General features: G+C 41.9%; 2 protein-coding genes across 3 annotated transcripts in view; one reads left to right on the top strand and one right to left on the bottom strand.

The window, feature by feature from the left end:
* Positions 1-14787, bottom strand: part of ZNRF2 (zinc and ring finger 2) — a 98641-nt gene extending 83854 nt beyond the window's left edge. Inside the window, exon 1 of one of the 2 annotated variants that reach the window (XM_082633153.1) lies at positions 13486-14787. In XM_082633153.1, the coding sequence (XP_082489279.1) occupies positions 13486-13936 (451 nt within the window). In that variant the 5' untranslated portion in view covers positions 13937-14787. The remainder of the gene's footprint in view (positions 1-13485) is intronic. The other variant, XM_082633152.1, reaches the window with a different exon arrangement.
* Positions 13780-23916, top strand: LOC309810858 (uncharacterized protein). The gene is made up of 3 exons (XM_082633157.1): positions 13780-13866; positions 14818-15084; positions 23653-23916. The coding sequence occupies exons 2-3, from the start codon at positions 14859-14861 to the stop codon at positions 23865-23867; spliced, it is 441 nt and encodes a 146-aa protein (XP_082489283.1). The 5' UTR covers positions 13780-13866; positions 14818-14858; the 3' UTR covers positions 23868-23916.
* Positions 23917-24421: the final 505 nt, after the last annotated feature.

Here is a 24421-nt window from a genome sequence, read left to right as displayed (position 1 = left end):
ACAGAACCAGGAAAGCAGAGTAGCAACCTGATTTACACCAAGCACAAGAATTTGCAGGCAGGCAGAAGAGGACAAAAAAGAGTAAGATTCACTGCAAGTCCGTGTAAGAAGCAGTGAGAGCCCCCCAGTTGTCCTCCCTGACTTCAAACAACTAGGCAACTGTTCCTTCTCAACCCTACCACTAGAGGTTTGAAGAGGGAAGTTTCTGGACTTGGGGACAACAGGAATAGCTAAAGGCAGAGGTACCTACTGATACTGAATATGAAGATTAAATGAAAGTACCATATTGAGCATTAAGTCTCCCAACTTTCTTCTCAATCTGCTCCTAGAACATTGGTATAAAAAAGAACGTCCTCCAGGTAAGAAAAGAGAAAAGCCATTCTGGAAAATATGACCAGCCAAGAGAAAAGACAGTAATTTACTATTCCTAAGAAAATGGCCCAGATAGATGACCTTACCTGCAGAGAGAGCTTCCAATCAGCTTTTCAGTGCCTTAGATAATGAGTAACCAGCCAAAGATGATCAAACATTCGAAGAAAGAACCTAACAAATGACTGAAGCTAATAAACAAAGGGAAAATGCAACTGGGAAGAAACTAATCAAGAAGGAAAAAAAAACCAAAAAGCATATGCATACACACATACACAAAAACACATTCTAATATTCTTAGAAAAAGATATTATACCCACAAAACAAAAATGGAATGTATGAAAAAATTCATTATAAAAAGAAAGCTTTTGGAAAGTAAAAAAGATTACAGAAACAAAAATTCACTAAAAGGTTAGAAATAAAGTTGGCGAAAAAAATCCCCCCAAAAATAGATTGAAAGAGATTTTTTTTAAAAAGAGAGAGAGAAAAGATAAAGCAAAAGATCACTCTAGGGCTTCCCTGGTGGCACAGTGGTTAAGAATCCACCTGCCAATTCAGGGGACACGGGTTTGATCCCTGGTCCAGGAAGATCCCACATGCCACAGAGCAACTAAGCCTGTGCGCCACAACTACTGAGCCTGCGCTCTAGAGCCTGTGAGGCACAACTACTGAACCCACATGCCACAATTACTGAAGCCCACGTGCCTAGAGCCCATGCTCTGCGCAATGAGAAGTCCGCGCACCGCAACGAAGACCCAACACAGCCACAAATAAATAAATAAATAAATTTATTTTTTTTAAAAAAAGATCACTCTAAGTGTCCAACACTGAAATAATGAGAAAGGAAATTGGAAGAAGACATAATCACAGAAGTAATTTTCTAAAAACTACCCAAAATGAAAGACAAGAGTTAGCAGATTGAAAGAGCCTGCCAGTATGCAGTGCAATGGATGAACAAAGACGTATCTTAAGATATACAATAATGAAATTTTATAACCCTAGGGCTAAAGAAGATCCGAAATGCTTGGGGTCGGGGGTAGGCGGAGATGTTTCACACAAAGGATCAAAGACCAGAATGACATGGGTGTGCTCAACAGCAACACCAGAAGCCAGAAAAAAGAGCAAATTTAAAAAATTAAAATTCTGAGGAAAAATAATTTCCAACCTAGAATTCTATATCAAGTCAAACTGTCAATCAAGAGTGAGGGCAGAAATAAAATATTTTCTTTCAGACACTGAAGTCTTAATGTCATTTACTTTACACACATTCTTTCTCAGTAAGACACAGAAGAGTGTGTTCTACTAAAAACAGTGTAGTACATGAAGAAAGAAAAGACATGAGACCAAGGAACTAGGAGATTTAACCTGAGAGAAAAATGAAACTCCCAGAATGATAATGAACAGAGACCTCCCCCAATAACTAATTCAGAATGGGGTTGGTCAGAAGGCCCCAGGAGAGATTTAACAAAAACATGAAATTCACAGAATACATACCTTATGAACAAATGCAAATATACAACTGAGGGAGGGTTTGGCCACTACATGCAAAACTAAACAAAAAAATTTTTTAATTGTACAGGAAAAGAAGAGCAGCCAACTGTGAACAGGATGCTGAATTAGTAGAAGTTAATTACACTTTACAACTAAGATACAGAATAAGTAACATTTAAAATACAATAAATGCAGGTAGTTCATCTAACTTCTGATTCACATCTGCAAATAACCAAGGAAATTATCTACCCTACACACTTCTTATGAGACGCAAATGAGTTAGTGCTTGTGAAATCACTTTCCAAATCCATAAATTAATACATAAAATAGTATTAGTTCTATATTTAAAAAGACACTAAAAGTGGTCTATAATATTAAATATTCTTCATTTACGTTTTTTCTTAAGGAAACTAACGACATTCCTCTGAAGAACTCTTTAAGTGGCAAGATGGTGGAAAGTGAAACATGGGAGTTACTAAGGAACTGAGATTTCAAGGTGACCGACCAGATGTACTTTCTGAAGACATGTTATAATAGACGGGAAATCTGAAAAATTCCAAATCAAGACCTTAGAGATCTCAGACCAGAGCGTGTCAAAACACCAGCAAAGCAGTATATTTCTTTATCAAATGCCATGTCAACCAGGTTGCCTGAGATGCAGTAAATCATACAATATAAAAATGCTAAGTTTCTCAGATACTTCCCTGGAGAAGTAGCATACACTTAACAAAAGGACTGACCTGCCTTAACTTCTCACCAACCATCTCCCCCAACCATCTCCAACCACTCATAAAACATATTCAGACTGATTAAGAATGTTTTGTAACACAGTCAAATGGTTATGAAAAAAAGAGCTATTATTAAGCACAGCATAATTTTATTTCTAAGACAACTTTATGATTGTCCCCATTTGTATAGTCCACATCATACCTATTTTCTTTGGCTCAAAAATTCAGTTTACATATACCTACTTTACACAAATAAAAACATAACACTTCTCTCTGGAGAAATAAGTTTTTATATATGATGTAAATAAACAATAATTTTGGTGATCATTAGCCTTGTTATCAAATACAAAATGTACCTGAAGAACACTGAATATTTACAAAGTTTTTACCATCTGACTAACACAGTAAATGCACTGTAAAACTTAATTCAAACACTCAGGGGAGATTCGTGGAAACAGAGACATATAGAAAAACTAAAACTAAAATTTTGGATTTTTTTTTGCAAAATCTGAGAAGTTGAGAAGAGTAAAGGACATGGTCTTCCTGAAGAGGGTGAGAATGAGAAGAGGGATGTGAGTCTTGAATGTTTTCATTTTTGATGGAGGTTCAAATGTTAGTTTAAAATAATGATATAACATACCTTATACAGATTACTTTAAGCCTCACAATACCACAAAACAAGATTTTTATCCTGATTTTAGAGATGAAAAAACTAAGGTGAGGGATTAAATAACTTGCTTAAGGTCACACAGTATGGATGGACTTAATCCAGGCAGCCTGACTTGAAAACCCAAACTCTTCCCCATAATAACAGAATACCGCCTGCACATACAGAGAGAGCATTCCATCTCCTTCACTTCGGTGACTGATTTATGGATAGGCACAGAACTCAAATCAGAGTCCTTCCGCTGGAGCTGGAGGGAAATATACCCTTCAGGCCACTCAGATAACGTGGATGGAAGTAAGGGCGAGCCTTCAGACCATCAGCTTAAAGAAGGCCTAATAATCAATACAAGAGGATAAAACTAGGTAACAAGCAAAAGGAAACCAGGGTGTGGATGCGCACGCACACACACAGAATCGCTCAATTTCAGCTCCACGGACCCTGGTTCCCGAACTTGTTCCTTTGATTCTGTGGGCTATTTTAGGATCCTTTCTAATAATTTGAGACAATATACTGTTTTTCCATTTAATGCTATTTTGCATTGTATATCTATCATGTGCAGTTGAAAAAGTCTTCAGATTCTCTGACTACAATGTAATATTCCTAGTTAATACTAGAGCTGTGCAGCATTGGTGACATAGTGGTACACAGAGCTGCCTTCCTAGTTGACACTAGAAATAACAAAGGGTAGCAAGAACAACAACAGTAAATTTACCACCTAAAAATTTATCACAGCTACACTTGAAAATAACTCGCAGGTTAAAGAAAAAAATCTAAATGTAGTTAATAAAATTATTCCTCAACAGAGTTGATTTAAAATGAAAAAAGTATACTTAATGACAATGAAAATACTAAATGTCTAAAGCTGTGGGAAGTAACTGTATGTACTGAAGAGTAATCATAGCCTTAAATGCTTTTATTATTTAAAAAAAAGAAAAAGAAATGAACTAAGAAGCTAGGAGAAAATAAAATTAACTACAAAATGAGAAAATAAAAGATAAAACAACTAATGAAATAAAAATCAATAATAGGGGCCTCCCTGGTGGCGCAGTGGTTGAGAGTCCGCCTGCCGATGCAGGGGATACGGGTTCGTGCCCCGGTCTGGGAGGATCCCATATGCCGCGGAGCGGCTGGGCCCGTGAGCCATGGCCGCTGAGCCTGTGCGTCCGGAGCCTGTGCTCCGCAACGGGAGAGGCCACAACAGTGAGAGGCCCACGTACAGCAAAAAAAAAAAAAAAAAAAAAAAAAAAAAAAAAAATCAATAATAAAAATAGTAACATTTATTGTTCAAACCAAGACCTGGCTCTTTCAAACAAATTACATATAACAACCCATTATATATATATATATATATATACACACACACACACACACACACATATATACATACATACACACACAGATATATATGGTTTCTTTGTTCTTTTTCTCAGCTCACATGTATACAAATAGGATAAATTAATGAACTATCACAGACTAATCACAATTCAAGCAAAGATTAGGAATTTATTAAATTCCTAATGGTCAGAATTTATTAAATTCAAATGATGCAATGTACTTACTCTTTTTTTTGATATACTAAATTTCTTTATTCTAAAAAAAAAAGAGAGGGAGCACACACACACACACACACTGAATAAAACAATGATTCTGACAGCTATTACTCGAAATGCACCTACCAATATGCACTTGTTAAGTACCAAAAACCTCATTTGAGTTTTCATGGGGAGAAAAAAAAAGATATGGATAGTTCTAAAAATTATACCTTGCTTGAAGAAGTTGCCCCTTCTAAAGGGCAATTTCAGCAATAAAGATCAAATGCCTTGAACAAATGCATATCTTTGGTTCTAACGATTCTTTGACTCTGAAAAATTTCTAAGAACTAGAGAAATATAAAAATTTGCATGCCAGGATTTTGACAGCAATAGTATGTTTAATAGTACCACCAAACTGCAAACAAACTGCAGTTGACCACTGAACAACACAAGTTTGAACTGTGGGAGTCAAATTATCCATGGACTTTCCTCAATATAGTAAATACTGCAGTACACCATCCGCAGTTGGTTGACCCCCCACACCTAACCGTGGATGTGGAGGAATGGTGATTTCAGAGGGGGATACAAATGAAAATGGACTGCCCAGAGCACCTGCACCCCTAACCCACATGTTGTTCAAGGGTTGGCTAATCCTTCACTCCTCTACATCTAATCCAGTTGGCTCCATCTTCAAAGAACCGGATATCTAGAGTCTGGCAACTCTTCACCAATGCCAGTGCCGCCACCACGTCCAAGCCACTGTTATCTCTTGCCAAGAGTTTTTGCGTCTTTGCTTGACTCTTGGTCTCTAGGGTCTACTCCCACAGAGCGGCCAGAGCAATCCTTTAAGAGTCTAAGTCAGGTTACGTCAATCTTCTCAAAAAAACTCTCTAATGCTTCCCCATCTCTCTCTAAAATGAAACTCTCAAAACCAGGTCAATGGTTATGAGGCATTTCATGAGACTGCCCCACCCCACTCCTCTCATCTTCTACCACCCTCTGCACTCCAACTACACTGGTTTCATAGCTGTCCCCAGAACACATCAGGTACATTCATTACAATCACACCTTTGCGCCTTTCTAGTTACTGTTCTTCTGCCTTGGTTTGCTTCTCCCCTAGAGATCCTTCATGGCTTACTCCTTAAGTCTCTGCTTGAATGTCACCTTATCAGAGAGGTTATCCCTAAAACCCTATTTAAAATAGAGACGGGGCTTCCCTGGTGGTGCAGTGGTTGAGAGTCCGCCTGCCGATGCAGGGGACACGGGTTCGTGCCCCAGTCCAGGAAGATCCCACATGCCGCGGAGCGGCTGGGCCCGTGAGCCATGGCCGCTGAGCCTGAGCGTCCGGAGCCTGCGCTCTGCAACGGGAGAGGCCACAACAGTGAGAGGCCCGCGTACCGCAAAAAAATAAAAAATAAAAAATAAAAAAATAAAATAGAGACAAATCTCCACCCCACAATCTCCATCTACCTTTCCACTCCATTTTCTCCATCACATTCTAAGCCCTCTGACACACTATAATCTTACTTGTTTGTTTACTGTCTCCCCCAAGTAGAATATAAGGCCCATGAAAGCACGGAGCTTTCTTCACTTCTATATCCTCAGGACAGTGCAAGGCAAAGTAGGTCTTCATTAAATATTTATTGAATGAATTCTGGAGTAGCAGGCAGTCATTAAAAATAATGCTGTAAAAAAAATGATAGAAGAAACTGATGAAGTAGAAAGAGGATTTTATCAAGAAATATGTAACCCATGGATCAAAGAAGAAATCACAAGGGAAATGAGAAAATATTTTTAACTGAATGTTAACAAAACACTTCAAAATTTGTGGCATTCAGCTAAAGCCAATTCTTGGAGGGAAATCTGTAGCTTTAAAATCTTTTACTAGAACATCACAAAGGTTTAAAATCAAAAGAATATACAAGAATGACTTTCAAATTTTCTATCGAAGACATATATATGGAAAAAACAGACATCAACATTTTGTTCTGGTTATTTCTCGTGGTAATATTACAAATGATTTGCAATTGCTTACATGTGCCTTTCTGTATTTTCCGCATTTTAGTTTTCTCTAATGAACACATATTATTTTAATAAAAACATTTTAAACAACTTCTTTTTCCTTGTGCTTTAATTGTAGTCGCTGGCCTCCTACTCTGCCTGTATCTTAAAATTCTTGCTCCCCGGGATTCCGTGCTTGCTCCTCAATTTACATCCATCCCTCAGTATCTCGTGTGTGTGTGTGTGTGTGTGTGTGTGTGTGTGTGTGTGTGTGTGTGTGTGTGTGTGTGTGTGTGTGTGTGTGTGTGTGAGAGAGAGAGAGAGAGAGAGAGAGAGAGAGAGAGAGAGAGAGAGATAGATAGATAGATAGATAGATAGATACGCGGGCCTCTCACTGTTGTGGCCTCTCCCGTTGCGGAGCACAGGCTCCGGACGCTCAGGCTCAGCGGCCATGGCTCACGGGCCCAGCCGCTCCACGGCATGCGGGACCCTCCCGGACCGGGGCACGAACCCGCGTCCCCTGCATCGGCAGGCGGACTCTCAACCACTGCGCCACCAGGGAAACCCCATCCCTCAGTATCTTAACCACTGTTCAGCTTCACTTATAATCTGCAAACTGACAATTTCTCAATTTTTTGTAATGTCCTAAATTAGAGACTTACAGTTCCAATTGTTTAAAAGATGCTTCTAGATGGAAATCCTCAAAATTTAACAAGCCTAAAAGGACTCATTATCATTTCCTAAAACTTCTTTTCTTCTTTATTTTTAATATTGGTTAATGACAACACTACACACCCCCGTTCTCAATTCTATCAGCTGTATATTAGAAATCTCAATCAAATCCTCTTCCTCACCTATGCCATGATTTCAATTTAGGCATCTTCCACCAATTATATTCTAATAAGAGTCCTAGCTTACCTTCCTGCTACCACTCTCCCGCTCTTAACAAGCAATTTAATCATGATCAGGGCAATTGTATACAGCTTTGAAGGCTGCCATCATATAAACTATGATTGTAATGGTGCCCCTGGCCTGATCATGATACCACCCTGCTTTAAAACTTGGTTAAGTAAAACAAACTTGTAGCCCTGCAAAATCCTTCAACAACTGGTTCAAGGCTATTCTTCTAGCTTCATGTTCTCATCCATCATTCCTCCTTGCACCCTACAATACAGACACACAACTTTTCAAGATTCCATATCAAAGCCAAGGCTTTTGTGGATTCTTCTTTAGTCTGTACTGTCCTCCCTGCAGAAAACTTCTAAATCCTTCCAAACACAGTTCAAATGTTATCTTCCTCTGTGAGGTATTCTTAGACTGCCCTAGTACTGATACCTCAACAAAGTATTTTGTTAACAGTCCTATTTATTATAGCACCTGTTACAAGTGTATAATCATCTCAAATTCAACTGAGAGCTGAGCAAGAACAGCAAGAAGCCCCATGTTTGTACCCCTGACAACTACAATGCCCAGCCCCTAGGAGGGGCTCAATTCATGTTTACTTAAACAACCCTTAGCACCTACAATATTACAACTTCTTCAAAGTAAATAAATAATGAGTTCAAAACTACGGTTAGAACAATTGTATGTTTAGCTGGTCAACCTAAGTCTATAACCAGTGTGGCCACACGTGATCCCTGCCTCCTGATATTTACACCTTTCTGTCATTCCCTCCCCCTTGAGTATGAGCAGGACCTGTGACTTGTTTATAACCAATGGAATGCAGCAAAGGCAATGGGCTGTGTGTGATTACATGTACATATTTACATAAGAGTGTAGCACCAGCCCATCTTGCTAGTCTCTCCTTTGCTGGCTTTGAAGAAGCAAGTTGGCAAGAGCTTAACAACCATGATGAAATGAATTCTGCCAGCAACCTGAGGGAGGGAGCTTGAAAGCAGACCCTTCCCCGGCCCAGACTCTAGATAAACACCCCAGTCCTGGCCAATACCTTGATTGTAGTCTTGCCGAGGACCCAAGCTAAGCTGCACCCAGACTCCTAACCCATAGAAACTGTGAGATCATAAAGATGTGTTGCTTTAGGCAGCTAAATCTGTAGTAATTTAATAAGCAGCATAGAAAACTATCTGCAACTGAATACTATCAAACCTAAGGTATTTCTGAACACTTTTTTCATACAAAGGGCATGTTTGCCCCAATTTCTAAACACTTAAATAAGCGTAGAACAAATTTAATTCATTAATAACACCAGTCAAGTACATACATGCAAAATTAAAACATTTAGGAGGTACTGTGCTACAAAAAGCAGTTCCTATACTTCTTTAACTCATTTGCTAAAATACCCAGTTGTACATATACCCAGTATATACAATAAGTATAACATTAAGGCAATTCTTACAAAAACAAGATAAATAATAAACTGAAAACACCTGGTATCTAATTAGTGGTATTGGCAACCAGAAAATAAATAAGAACCTACTTACTTGTTACCAGGCAAAGCAATCAAACTGGAGGCAGATGGAGGACTTGCTGTAGACACTACCTGTGAGTAAAACAACAGAGCTCTTTCTGGCTACGCGGACAGCAAGGCATCAAAAGTACTTAGGTCAGGCAGCTCTCATATCAGATAATGCCCAGTGCAACACAAACCACTCCTCCCTCTGGCACACCTTCCACCTTGCAGTCAAGAAAACTCAAAATACTCCCAAAGCAAAGACTTCCATGGCAGAGTCCACACCTTAGCATAACAAAGCATACAACACAAAGTATCTCCCTAGAGTGTTTAAAGATTATGTGAGATCACAAGTGAGAAACATTAACCATCAGAGTTCTTGTGGGCTGCTTTGGGGGGGGGGTGACAGGATAGTGGTTAGAAGAGTCATTTTTCTTAAGCAACAGCAGACATTTCTCTTCTACTACCCCATAAAAGCCTTCAATTTAATAAAAGAACATTCAGGAACAGAAAGTAGATTAACCACAACATCCCCAGTTCAAACATTTTAGCACTAGATACTGGTAAGAAGTAGTGACTGAGTACAATTCAATACAGTTAATTAATGAAGATAATCTAACACCTGAAAACCCACATCCATCTTGAAGATTAAGAGAAATAAGTCTGCCAGAAGTACAAATTTTATTTAACATATTGTTTTAAGTGATAACCTAAACTCCTCCAATAAAAGGAAGCATGTTTCCTAAGTAACAGGAGGCACCCGAATTACAATCAGACGACTGAAATACTCATAGGCACAACACGCCCAAAGAAACTCAAGCCAATCAATTAGGAGGAGGCCAAAAGCAACCCAGTACCATCAGTAAATGGTCTAGATTAATTCATTTTACCTTTTTACTTCCAAACTCATGGATGTAAGAGAAGCCCACATGGTTTCTCTAGAAATGAACTCCACTGACTGGTATAATTTTATAGTCCAATTTACCTCTGCCATCCTTGCTGGATCATTAAACACTATTTTACCACGCATATAATTGATTTTATGAACATTAGCAACTTGGTAGTGGAAAAAATGTAGACACACAATAGAGCCAAAAAAATCCTAAGATACCACCAAGTCTTTTAAATATTAGACTATTCCCTTAAAGACCTGTTTTAGAACAAACGTGATAAACAAGAAAAGGCTTTTGTTCACTGTAATAGTATTAAACTCAGCACTTTGAAAAGAATAACTAAAAGAAGAAAAATCTACTTGACCTAAAAACTCCTACATGTTTTATAATCATATTCTGATATACAATAATTCAGTTCTAAGAAGTTCTAGGAAATCTCTGTAAACAGAAATATGTGAATTAAGCACCTCCCTTCTGGTTCTCTAGAGGGAACTAAATAAGAGCGAATATAGCCAAAATACATGTCCCAAAGAGAGAAAAACATAAACCAACAAAGAAAACCTCATTTAATTTGGTAATTCATTATGACAGAACTAGTAACAATTCAACTTGTCAGACTTCTAAATTTTTTTTTTAGAAAGTGGTACTGTTTAGGTTTTCCTTTTCTATAAATTACATGACACCCTCTAAAGGAAAGACAATTTTGAATCTTATTAGCACCATATTTCCCTATTAGGAGACAGTAACAATACAAACATCGATTAAAATAAGTTTTATAAACTTACAGAAATAACTTTCCACTAATTTAGAAATATTCCTTTTCTCAATTTTCAGATGGAGTTACTTTATAATGCCCAAACATCTGTACAATTTGTAACTGAATCAACACATTAACACTATAATAGATACTAAAAAATTAACTCAATACGGAGTATAATAAAGCCTAGGTTTTAAAATAATAAGATTCATCACCTGGTTCCCTAAATCTCAGGATTATGACAAACATGCTTCTATTAAGTTTCCCTAATGAGCCCATCCACTGAAATACAGGTAAAAATCTCATTAAAGCAAATGCCGCTGGAAAGATGCTTTTTCACCTAAGTGTATTCCATCTTCCGGTCTTAACTAGGATTTAAGGTACTGGCACTTTGATCTGTTCCCATAATTTAATAAGAAAAAGTAATTTGTGATCCTCTTCCAAACTTTCTCAACTGGGGTTCCTCATCTGAATCACCAAACACAAGATTATTTGAATGACTGTCTTCTTAAATTTCCTAAGAAAGATACATAACTAGAAACATTCTAAATGCACAGGAGAAAAAAGTTAATTAATTGCATACAATAGATGCCTTAAGACATCAGGGCTCCATTCTCTACAGAGACTTGGTTAAGAAAGGCTGCCACAGTTCTCAGTGTCACTGTGCTTTCACCAGGCCCCAGTCATCCTAACTCCCAAAATACTGAAAGAACTAAGTGCACAAATCTAGGAATTTAGATAAGAAAAAAGATAAATGCTATACTTCTCCAACTTTCAGCAACTAGGTCTTCTTCATTTGCTTTTACTGTGAATTAATAGCACAGGTGTCAACTACTTGCCCTGCTCTGAATGGAACATATTTCATAAAATAAACCCATACACACAGACTCTTTGTTAAAAGCAATTATCAGCCCTATAAAAAAAACTGAATTAAGACACTCCATCAGTATACCAAAGAAATAAAAACTACTGATTTAACAAACCTTTTCCTATTCCCCCTTCTTTAGCAAGCTTCTAAATATACATAACTGCTAAATGCAAATTTTAATCTTAAAAAGATAATCATTTTTTAAAAAACAGCTTATTAGCCTTTATTCTTGCACTAATCTTCCATTCTCAAGAAACTGTCTTTTGTTATTCTTCGACGTGGTGACTACAGTACCTTCAGCTGTGTTAATTACGAATCACAAATCACAGTATGGTCAGCACTAATTCTTTTTCTCAAAAACAAAAGTTCTTTTTAAGGGCCAATCTTAGGAAAAGTCAATAATTTTAGTTACATGGCAGAAATCACTTTAATAACAAGTAATTAAAGTAAGGTGACTAAAGAGTTGCTCTATATTTTGAATATACAAACCAGTATTAAGAAGATGGAAAAAACTAGACATGTCATTCCCATTTTTAATTTATGCTAAGGGGAATGCTGATAGTACAGAACAGAGCAGATAAATTACGTTGTTGAATATTCCACTTTACCAACCACCTACTCAAATTTCTCACATTTATAAGCACATGAGTAAAAGGGGTACAGAAATGGAAATGATGTTTTCACTATTCATCTGTGCTCAACTGTGAATGTAGATAATATCATGAGGCATAACGCAATGATATGGAAACGTTTATCTTCTATAGTCTGCATCTCTAACCAGAGTTAACTTCTACTTCTTTTCATGAACTGGGAAGCGAGGGTGTCTTAATTCATTTATCATTAACCGTTTTGACAAAAAGTTCATAAGCATAAAACATAATTGAAGAGGTAGAATTTGTTTTCCTCAGATCAGGGGCACCCCTACCCCTCTGTTTCTACATAAACACATATCGTTTAACTACTAAAACTTCCATTTTTCAGTGTCTTTTCCTGAACTCTAGTGAACATGGCTTTTCAAAAGCACCCAGAGCTTTTACTGCATCTTGTAGGCAGTTATGATAATTAGTTTATCTCCTTAAGAAACTGTTTTCAATTTTTTAATGCTCTGTCCAAATTAAGCAGGACTCACATTAACCATTATCTAAAGTAGCAGTTTATTGAGGTTAAAAATGTACTTTTCATTAACACATTCATCCAATTAAAGTGTACGCAATAGGTGGGATTATTTACACAGACACAAGAATTACAGTTTTATAATATTAACAGTCACTCCAAAGGCGATAACTCCCTTCTTCTTCAAATACTCATCTGTTCATTTCAGACTCTGACTTTTGGCCTTTAAAAACTGCTCACCACTCGAGCCACCAGATAGAACTACATTTAGCAACGGGTCTTCTCCTGACTTCCTGCTACTAAAACCCACAAGCACCAGGGCTGTTGCGTCGGTTTGTTTTTAAAACAATATTTGCTCCCTTCACCTCCGGGGGGCAAACAAGGTCCTTCTGGACTAAGGAGCCGCGAAGAGGTGAGAGTGAACGCTGTGTTAAAAAAAAAAAAAAAACCAAACACAAGGGTCGCGCGGCAGCGGCGCTGCAGGGGTTAAGAGGCGATCTCTCTCCCCCCGCTCCCTGCCTCAAGAGGGGTGACCCGGCCCGGCAGCGCGGCGAACCCCCGGCGCCCAAGCTGAAGGAGAAAAGGAGAAGGGTAAAAATAAGCGCAGCCACGGCCCACGTGCCGCCCGCGGGAGCCAAGGAGGGAAGGGGCCATACCTCCAAACATGTGCGGCGAAAGGTGAGCTGGTAAGGAGCCGATCACCAGGCGTGGGCCGCCGGGACCCCCGCCCGCCGGCCGGTCCCTGCCGCCGCCGCCGCCGCCGTCCTCGGGGCTGCTGTGAACCGAGTCCTGGGAGCCGTACGGGCCGCTGCTGCTGTTGGGGATGCTGAAGGTGGACTGCGCCGCGCGGGCCCCCGACGCCACGGTCCCCACGGCCCCGCCTAGGGAGCGGCTGCGCGGGGCCGCCGAGGCCGCCGCGGCGCCACCGGAGGCGCTGGGCTGGTGCGCGCCGGGCACCTGAGCCGAAAACCTCCCGGCGGCCGCAGCTCGCGCCCCGCCGCCCGCGGTCCCGTTGGCCCCTCCGCTGCTGCTGGAAGGTAAATCCGAGCCCGAGTACGCGCGGGTGCGGCCGTTAGCAGCGGCCGGGCCGCTCTGCTTGGCGCCCATGTCCGCCCTGTCCCGGGCCGGGCCCGCGCGCAGCGCCCGGGGCGCCGGGAGGGGGGGAGCGAGCGCGTGAGCGAGAGGGCAGGGTCGAGGCGCCGAGGCCGGCGCAGACAGAAGCCCGCACGTCCAGGGCCGCAGCCCGGCGCCCCGAGGGGCGGTCTGCGCCCGGCGCGCTCTTCTCGGGGTTGGCAGGCGAGACCTGCTGCCTGACAGGGGGCGCGGGAGACGAGGAGACGCGGAGAGGAAGGAGGTCCTGGCTCCCGTGGGCGCCGCTCGTTGGCTCCGGCGGGAGGGGCGGCTCAGGTGGCTGCGCAGCTGCCGCTGCTTTCGGTTCTGGTGCGCCGCGACGGACCGCTGCCGCTCTCTGCCGCCGCCGCGCTCTGCGCCGGGAGCCTCGGCACCGCCTCCTCCCGGGCGGCCGCCGCTACCGCCGCCATCCTCCTGCTCCCACGGCGGCTCGCGGGTGAGTGGGAGGCGCCCGCCCAGACTCAGCCAAGGCCACCTTCCGTCCTCCCCCAGCCACCCAGCTGTTATTAACGGAGAAGGAGGAAAAACGGGTGGCGCGTGAGGGGAGGACGCAGGAGGGGAGGGAGGGGCAGCGCGTGCTTCCCGGCAACCGTCACCGGGCTCCCCCGGTGAAGGAGGGGCGGGGGTGGGGGGGGAGGTGGGCCACGAAGGTAGGGGTGCCCAGGAGGGGAAGAGGTTCTGCGGCCCTCTCACCGGAAGGCGGAGAAGCTGCGCTGCTCCGGGATGCGCCAGGGCCCGAGTGTTTGGGTCGCGCGCGGTGACCCCGCCCCCTGGCGCCGCCCTGCGGATTGGCTCCCGCCAGCCTGGCCCCGCCTCCCCCAGCCGCGGCCTTCCCGCTTCGGCCTTGTCTCGCCTAGGTGCCTTGGTGTGGTAGGTGCTGCCACCCGCGGAATCGGTGATGGACAGGTCGCTGGCCCCGCCCTCTCATGCAGGGCGCGCGCCCCCTCTCCAGCGCAGGGCCTACGCCGATTGGAGGGACCGAGCCCCTCGGAGCGCCAACCAGAAGGCGGCCCCTCCTGCCGCACGTGGCCCTCGGACGCCGGACCCGACCGTGGGTCTACTTCACCTTTTCCCAGCTGGGGCTGGGAGTGGCTTGGTCCTGTGTCCCGAGTCATTTAGTTTGGGTGGGTGTCAACTTCCTCCTTGGTGTTACTCCGAGTGTGTCGTTTAAATAGAAGCTCACCAATGCTGATGATAAAAGACTGAAAACAAAAGAACCGAGGAGGCAGAAGCCAACTTGATCTGAATTAGATCTATCCCATTTAAACACTCTGAGTGTGGAGAAAGCACAGAGTTGATAGAACTAAGGATAATCCAGCCTGATCTTCAGTTGTAGGGCAAAAACTGTGGTGCAGAGAAAGCACCCGATTCAGGAGACCTGAGGTCTAGGTCTGGGACCAAAACTAAGTTACGTGTAATAAGCAAATTATTTTACCTTTTTGAACTTTAGTTTCCTTACCTGGGATCTTGGTATCACATCTCGAGGGTACCTGCTGTTTTAAAATCCTGTAATTTCTCTAAAATGGCAATTAATAAAATTCTCACTCCATTCGTAACTGTAATGTGGTGTCTTGGTAGCAAAGCATGGTCTGGATACCCAGTGGACAGCCTGCTCTGACCCCCCCATTTTTAAAATGCCTAAAAGTGTCCTCTATATGAAAATAATTGCAACTGGTGTTTTTTGTACAAAATGCAGACGTAAATACTTTGTCGTTTTTCCATATTTGTAATGAGTCATTTATGTAATCATTTTTATCAAGCTTTTTAATTATTTTTATCACTCTTTGAGGTATGAGAATCAAGTTTTTAAACAGAAGTGAAGGATATATGTATAGATATTGATGTATTGTGTGTGTATATATATATATGTATACACGCACACACACACAAAGCTACTCAATTCAAATCTAACATTCTTTCATCTTAGGTATGAGCTTACTGAAACCAACGTTTACTTGGTAAGCAAAGAAAAGTTTGAAACGCCAAAGTGTTATCAGAATGACAAGCTCTCACTTAAGAAGGCATCTAGTGATTTGATCCGATTTAACTTTTATTGAATGAGGCCTTGGGTGCAGAACTGTGGTTCAGCAGGAATTTGTCACCAATATGGCAAGAACTTACTGTTAATAGAGAAAAGTAATAAACTATGATTTTTAAAAAGGAGTAAAAGACTTTTGCAAGTCTCTGAGGAGCTAACAACTGATAAAGAGTTTCATACTCATCATTATATACTTTATCATGTATAAAATTTTATACATCATTTATACATTATGCATTTTAAAAGTTTAGGTAACTATAATATGGAACAAACCCCATTTATTAGTTAAAACTATTCAATGGAAAGATTTAACTCTGTGACTCTTACTCGTATCCAGATTTAGTTATACTTTGCTTCATCACATCCAAACCTATATTTTTAAGTGATTTTTACCCAGACATTAATTACACCTGAAAAGCACTCCACATTTATTCATTTATTCCTACCTAGGAAAAAAATCCCCTTTTAGTGCCAGGTTTCCAGCATTCACACCACTCACAACAGTTGGAATTTTACATTTGTTTGATTATTGATGTCCGTTCCTCACAAGACTGTAAGTTCCATGAGGGCATGGAAAGTGTGGTTTTCTTGGCTCACTGTTGCAGTGCTTGGCACGCAGTAACCTCTAGGTAAGTATTTGTTGAATAAGTGAGTAGTGAGAAGGCCATTTACAGGCTGAACATTGGATTCAGAGGATAAAAATTGGAGTTGTAATGATCATTCATTCAGCTCATAGATATATGCTTTGTGTTCCTCAGTGCCAGGGACGGCATCTTAGTCAGGGCAGGCTAAGCTACGCAGTGGAAACAAGCCCCTCAACCTCAGGGTCTTGATGGAATGAAAGCACGTTACAAGTTCACTTGGTACACCCTCTCATCTCCCTCCAAACAGTTCCCCACTTAAGTGGCAATCCTGGGTGTCTCTTCTCCAAGGGGTGACTCAGGGACCCAGGCTCTTATCTAGTGCTAAGCAGGTCCCTGGGCCCCTCACAGAGTCCATCACTAGATCCTGTGCTCCTGGCTGGCCAAAGAAAAAGGGCAGATATTGGAAGAAGTTTTGGCCAAGCCTGGAAGGGTGTACATTCCTCTGCCCACTATCCATGTTGGCAGAAATTGGTCATATAGGCTAACCTACCTGCAAAGGGGTCAGAAAATGTGGTTTTGTGTGTGTGCCCAGGAAGAGAAGGAAAAAATTTTGGCAAGCACATAGCAAGCATGTCTTTGCCACACACACGAACAATTGTCTGGCTATCAAATATCTAAGCTAAATATGAAATTTTAGTAAAACATTTTACAATAAACAAAGTTACATGAAAAATTTCAAGTGTCAGTTCCTGTTATTAAGCCATCAAAATGTCGTAAAGAAAAATTTTTTGTGTCTGTGTGGATCAGCTAAATTCCTTCTGCTTTAAATTGTGTATCTAGAAACACCATCTACCACAACTGATTAGTTTCAAAACAGAACATCATGTTAAAATGTGGTTATCCAAAGAAAATAAAAACACTAATTCAAAAAGATTTAAAAAAAAAAAAAAAGATGTGGTCATCATCTTGACTAAATTCCCTCTCCATATGGATCTCCCCTGTCACCCCACTCTTAACCCCATCGTCACAGGCTAACTTCAGTATTCCCACTCAGTGCTGTGTTAATAATCCCTTCACAGCACTGATCTTCACAGCACAATTGTATTATTATTATTGATCTTCTGTCTGTCATTAAACAACACTGTCCATGATAGGCCTCACATCTGTACGCCCAGCATCTAACACAGTGCCTGGGACCTATGATGGTACAATAAATAAGTGATCTGTGAATGAATAAAGGAGTGAATGAATGAATGAATAAAGGAGTGAATGAATATTCCAGCTTCAGTGATTGTTTCCTGAGGGTCACACATGACCTTATCTTCCTTGACATTTCCCCTGTGGTAGATGCCCCTTCTATTTCCTCTCTGGGTGGGACTTTTTGTTTCTTTCACCTTGAGGATTCTGGAGTTATGAAACTGGCCTGCTATGTTCTTTCCTTGGCCCTCTTTCCTCTCTCCTCTGTCTCTCTCCAAACAGGAATCCACATTAAGCTGTCACTGTGTTTTATTGTCAGCCAGACAGTTCTGACTTCATTTAAAATGTGTAGCTTCTTTATTCTACCCTACCAGTTCTTCAAAAATTAAAAGTGCTGCTTCATCCAAATCAGTATACATGTATAGAACTGAACAAAGTTTTATGAGATCATACCCTTGCTACGTGGGATGCACTCCAGTTTCTAGTCTATTCCATTTCACTTTTGTTTGTAAAATGCTGGTTACTGCCTGCTGAGCTGACTTCATAACCCCCTAATGGGTTGTAATCTGCAGTTTGACAGACGATGGTCTAAATCAGTGCTTTGCAAACTTTAGTGCATGAAAGAATCAACTGGAGACCTTGTTAAAACAGACTGCTGGGCCCTACCCTCAGTGATCCTCCTTCCTTAGATCAGGGTTGGACCTTGAGAATGTGCATTCTAACAAGCAGCCCAGGGATGCTGATGCCACAAGACGTCTGACCGTCTTTGGAGAAGTACTGGTCTAAATGACACTCTCCTGTACATAATCAGAACTGTTGTTTTAATGGCTCAGTGACTCTTCAAGAGACCAGAGCCCCAGCTCTTTAAAATTTCTAGTATTTGAAGCTTTTTTATGCTTTGTTTTTCTTCCTCCTGACAGAGTTAAATGATGATATTTGACCACAGACTTTTGGGGTTCACAATTAGTTTGTATTGTTAAAGCACTTCATGTTGACAAATTTGGTGACCGGAAACCCACACTGGAACAGATAAGCTAGTTGTGGGATCCTCAATAAAAATACCTGACCAATCATTTTGCTGTTATCTAGTTGGATTGCAATTGGAGTGAGTCTCTTCCCTTTGGCACTTACTCTTTTTTGTGCTTATCTTTCCTCTGTTGCCCACTCTTTTAAAGCTGTGATGGATCAGGCCTTTGACACGTAGGACAGCAGATCTGCACCAGGCAGAAGACCTGTCACACCCCTTAATCTGCTCAGTTAGGCCCATAGCCTCCCAACCATGCTGTCCTGCAGTCAGCACCAGCCCTACACTGTCTGCTAAAGTCTCTGCCATCCCACTTTCCTTTCATTATAGTATTTAAAAGATGGCCATGGTTTTGCCTTCTTTTTTGGGGGGAGGGGTATTATATACTACCTAGTCTCCTTACCAAACCATAGGACTGTATGTATAATTACCTATCTTTATGTAGGCTTTTTTCCTATTCTTATATTTCATTTTTAAAGAAATAAATGAGGCATCTAAACATTAAAATTTATCTTAACCCACCCTACAAAAGATTTTAGTGGTGATTAGAAATTTAGATCTTAAAAAAACTGAAGTCAGGGGCTTCCCTGGTGGCGCAGTGGTTGAGAGTCCGCCTGCCAAGGCAGGGGACACGGGTTCGTGCCCCAGTCCGGGAAGGTCCCACATGCCGCGCAGCGGCTGGGCCTGTGAGCCATGGCCACTGAGCCTGCACGTCCGGAGCCTGTGCTCCGCAACGGGAGAGGCCACAACAGTGAGAGGCCCGCGTACCGCAAAAAAAAAAAAAAACTGAAGTCAGTTTAGAGGAATATTTAGGAATCGCACTGTTGGGTAATTTTTCAAAGAACATCAAAAATTTGGATAATACCTTTAGCACACTTTTATTTTTCTGTCATGAGTAAGCCAAATACTTCCTTCCCTTTACTCTCATTGATTCTTTAATCAATCATACCTGTCTTCCAAAGGATGGAGCCATCATGACAGGATTATAAGCACACACCATGAAGTAGGTAAGCCCCTGGCTCTGCCTAGCACTGCTGTGGGGTTTAGGACAAGCCACTTAAACTGGTTAAACCTGTTTTCTCTGTAAAATGCAGATAATCATAATACCAGTCTCACAGAGTAGTTGTGAGTCTCAAAAGATTCAGTCTCTCTTTACTTTGAAATTTGTTAATAGATACACACATTTTAATCTCAATGTTATTATCCCTAGCAGGTTGTAATAATTTGCATATTACCTCTAGCAGGTTGTGATATTGTGCAGTTTAATATATACTGACACTGACTGGGACTGATTTTACCAATTTGTATAATTTTTTTTAATAAATTAATTAATTTGTTTATTTATTGTTGGCTGCACTGGGTCTTCATTGCTGCGCGCAGGCTTTCTCTAGTTGCGGCGGGCGGGGTCTACTCTGTTGCGCCGCGCGGGCTTCTCATTGTGGTGGCTTTTCTCTTGTTGCGGAGCGCGGGCTCTAGTCGTGCGGGCTTCAGTAGCTGTGGCTCCTGAGCTCTAGAGCGCAGGCTCAGTAGTTGTGGCGCATGGGCTTAGCTGCTCCACAGCATGTGGGATCTTCCCAGACCAGGGCTCGAACCCATGTCCTCTGCATTGGCAGGCGGATTCCTAACCACTGCCCCACGAGGGAAGTCCCCTGTAATTTTAATATATATTGGCACTTGAGAATTTATTGGTAGTAATTGTTTAGTAGTAATTTACTAATATGTATATCACTACTCTAATCCTGATGACAATATGACATGTCATGATGACAAACCTACATCTTTCCATCATTGGATGGATGAATGTGTATGCATGTAAATATATGTATGAAATGTGAAAAGGAATTGTCCTTAAGAGACCAGGGACTAGCTATTTGAAATATATCTAAAGCTTTAAAAAAAAAAAAACCTCTTGATTCTATAGGATAATTAAATTACGCTTTCACTAAGGAGTCTTCGGAGTCCTGAACAGGACTAAATGTGTTGTGAAAGCATTTCATGTTAATCAGTCAGTGGCCAGATCCCTAAGCTATGTCAAACATAGATTCTGGGATCATTTTCCTCTCCAAAAATAGCACGAGATACAATGTAAGCAACTACTAATAAAAATAACTTAATTCTTGCTTATCAAAATGATATGGAGTATTAATAAGAGCTTAAATATTTATATTATGCTCTCTTCTCAATTAATCCACTTTGGATGGCAGAAAGTATTTTTTTAAAAATCTTTAAAAGCCCTTGTTTTAAAACCCTTAATACAAAATGACCACAACCCATGATGATTTTCCTCCATTATGAAGAAAACTCTCAGATTCCATACAGAATGTTTTAAAAGGAATCCCTGCTCTTTATGAGGGGCATACTGTTGAAAAAACACAACATTTAGTGGACAGGTGTGTCATGAGGTCAGTACCGAGGGGCATTTCCCTGCCTACAGAAATGAAGAACAGCTTGGAGAAAAAATAGCTCTCTGCTACATAATGCATGTGGTCCCTCCTCCAGTGCATATGCACCACCTCCCTGCTTCCTGTCACTTGCGGAAATCACTATGGCTATACATGAATGATTAAATGGTATTATAAGACATTTTCCCTTACCACTTCCTCCCTTACCAGGAAAGGTAGCCAAAAGCCCCAATAAAAGCAAGCCCCTTATTTTAGACCTAGATTGCATAAGCCTCCCAAATACAGAACTCTGTTTCTGTTTTATTTTTAACTCCCTACAGTGCCTGCTTCTGAGACAGTCTGCACACAGGAGACATCAGTAACTGCTGTGGATCACGAGAGACAGCAGTGACAATACCCATCCTGAATCACTACTGACGTAGCAGGCTGTCATTACCGCATTAAGTTTGCATGTGTCCCATTTGCCATCTTCTACATTTTTCATCCAGGGCAGTCCATACCTTAGGTGGCCAATTCCCTTTGAGTTGCTGTTGACTGACGTATGCCCCCAGGTTTGGCCAGGTTGGAAGTGGTAAACTCATAACTTCAGGATGACCTTTCCCTGGCAACCAGAAAGAAAACAGAGCAATAAGAGCTACTGTTCAACTCGCCCCACCCTCTATTTCCCAGAAACTAGCTGGGCTCTGGCTGCACTCTAGGGAAACAGGTCTAAACCGTGTAGGTTTTGGAACACAGCCCTGAACTAGGTCATTCCCTGGTGCATGGAAACAGCAGAATACCTTGGGACCTGCACTGGAGATGTCTTCATCCCTTAAGCAAAAAGTGACTGCGCATTTGTCATTGCCAGGCCCTGTGCTTATCACTGGGAATGCAAAGCTAAGCCAGACAGGGTTCCTGCCTTCAAAAACCTTACAGCATAGAGTCAGAGGACATAGATATAAATAACGAGATGATTAGAGTGCAGTGTGGTAAATACATGCTGGGGCGGAGTGCAGGGATGGGGGTTGGGTGAAGGACAAAGATGAATTCCCAGAAGTGATACTGAGCTGAATCTTGAGAGAGAGAGTTGGCTTAAGCAGCCACAGGCATTCCAGGCTGAGGGAGCATGAAGCAAGGGAGAGCTTTGAGCATCTGAAGAACGGCATGCAGTTCATTACAGCTGGAACGAAGAGTAGGAGGCGATGAGGTGAGCGAATAGGCTGGAAAAGCAGGTTGAGGCAGAGTCTAACTGGCTTGGTGTGCTGGGTTAAGAGGTTAGAATCAATCCAGAAGGCAGAAAGGAACCACTTTCATAAACAGGGAAGTAGTATGAGTGTATATACAGTTTAGAAGGATAACTCAAGCAGTATTTTGGAGAATTTCTTGATAGGATGGAGGAAAGCACAGGGAAGTGGAAGACTAGTTAAGAGACTGATGTAGGGCAGATTCAAAAGCTATTAAGAGAATAGCTACCATAGGTCTTGGAGACCAATTGGATGTTGTGCATGACTGAGAAGGGACACTCAAGAATGACAGGTAAGCTTTTGGGTCCCTGGGAGCACTAGGTAGGAAAGATCAATTTGAGAAGTGGGAGATGAATTCAGCTTTACAAGGCAGAACAAAACCAGCCTTTAGGTTGTAGCAAGGCATGGGGTTAAGTTCTGTTGGCTTTAGGCATCCAATCCTACACTGAATTTGCACGGGGCTATAAACAGCTTTCTCAGAGCCCTGGATTTCATTCTGCACAATGTTTCTCAGTGCAGGAACCACATCTCCTGCTCTCCCTGTGTCTTCACCCTGAACCAACTCAGTGCTATTCCTAGGATCGACGTCCTGAAAATGGGGATTCACAAGCAGAGGTAGTGCTGTGCACAGTCAGGTTGGAGGGCCACCAAATATTAATGCTGGGTGTGGCAAATTTATTTGTCTTCCTTGTTAACAGTCCATGACTGAAGGAAATTTAGGCCTTATTATTTTCCCACACAGTTTACTACAAACAGCAGTTTTCTATCACATGGAATTAGGCTATTAAAAAGCTCATCAGGGCTTCCCTGGTGGCGCAGTGGTTGAGAGTCCGCCTGCCGATGCAGGGGACACGGGTTCGTGCCCCGGTCCGGGAAGATCCCACATGCCGCAGAGCGGCTGGGCCCGTGAGCCATGGCCGCTGAGCCTGCGCGTCCGGAGCCTGTGCTCCGCAACGGGAGAGGCCACAACAGTGAGAGGCCCGCATACCACAAAAAAAAGACCCTAAGTGGAACACAGCTGGGACTTCCCATTACTAGCCTCAAAACAGCCTGGTGGGCTGCCTTCCAAATGCAAACACAGAGATTAGAAGATTACAGCATTAAAAAGTACAGCCTTTGGTTCAGGGTTTCTGTGTTTTAAAAGAACTCTGAAAAGTTAAAATGTGTAAGTATATAATATATTTGGTGAAATTACAGTTCTGAAAATAGCCCTGTGTTTGCCAGGACTTGGAGAAGGACCCAGGGTGCTGTCTGGTACATCTCCTGCAGAGAGAGGGTGGCGGTCGGAAAAGTCCACACTGACATCTAGTGATAACAAAACTGCACTGCCAAAGGCTCCAAACCTGAAACCATTTGTGTCAACGGGCTCCTCATTTTCGATGCACTTACCCACCAAGAAGGTTCAAGACGCAGCGCGGACCCGAAGACGGACCAGGTGATGTCAGCAGCCGTGGGCAGAGCCGAGGCTGGTCAGACTGCCTTATGCCGTGTGCACCAGTACAAAGTTCAGCCGTCTAAGAGTTTTGCATCTTAATTTTTAGAAATTATCATTTCTGCACATTATAAAGCTACAGATCATACTTCTAAAAGGCTTTTTGTGCTTCTGGTGGCCAGACACTTTAGTGCCAAATGAGTTTAAGAGCATTTATGTTTTCCAGGTTCACAAAACAATCCCTTAGACTGTGATGTCCAGAGCAAGAAATAATCTGCCTCAGGGATGCGCAAGTGCAGCAGATACATGCCCTTCTTTGCCCCTGGAACTTTATCTGCATTTGATTTTCATCAGCTATGTAGCCTAAAGCACAGAAGAAATGGCAAAGAAAGCCTCTTCCATTTTTTCCATTTTTCTCTGATGCATGGTGAAAATAAGTCAACACAGGTATTCAATTTCTATTTCTTTCCTTAAAGGGGGCAAAATTAGAAGCAAGACTGGATTCTGAAGGCTGTACAGGTACAAAATGATGACGGGGTTGCACAACCATGTGAATGTACT

This window comes from Mesoplodon mirus, assembly GCF_964341445.2.
Source record: "Mesoplodon mirus genome assembly, chromosome: 9".
Taxonomy (NCBI): Eukaryota; Metazoa; Chordata; class Mammalia; order Artiodactyla; family Ziphiidae; genus Mesoplodon; species Mesoplodon mirus.
This window is presented reverse-complemented; position numbering and strand designations above follow the sequence as displayed.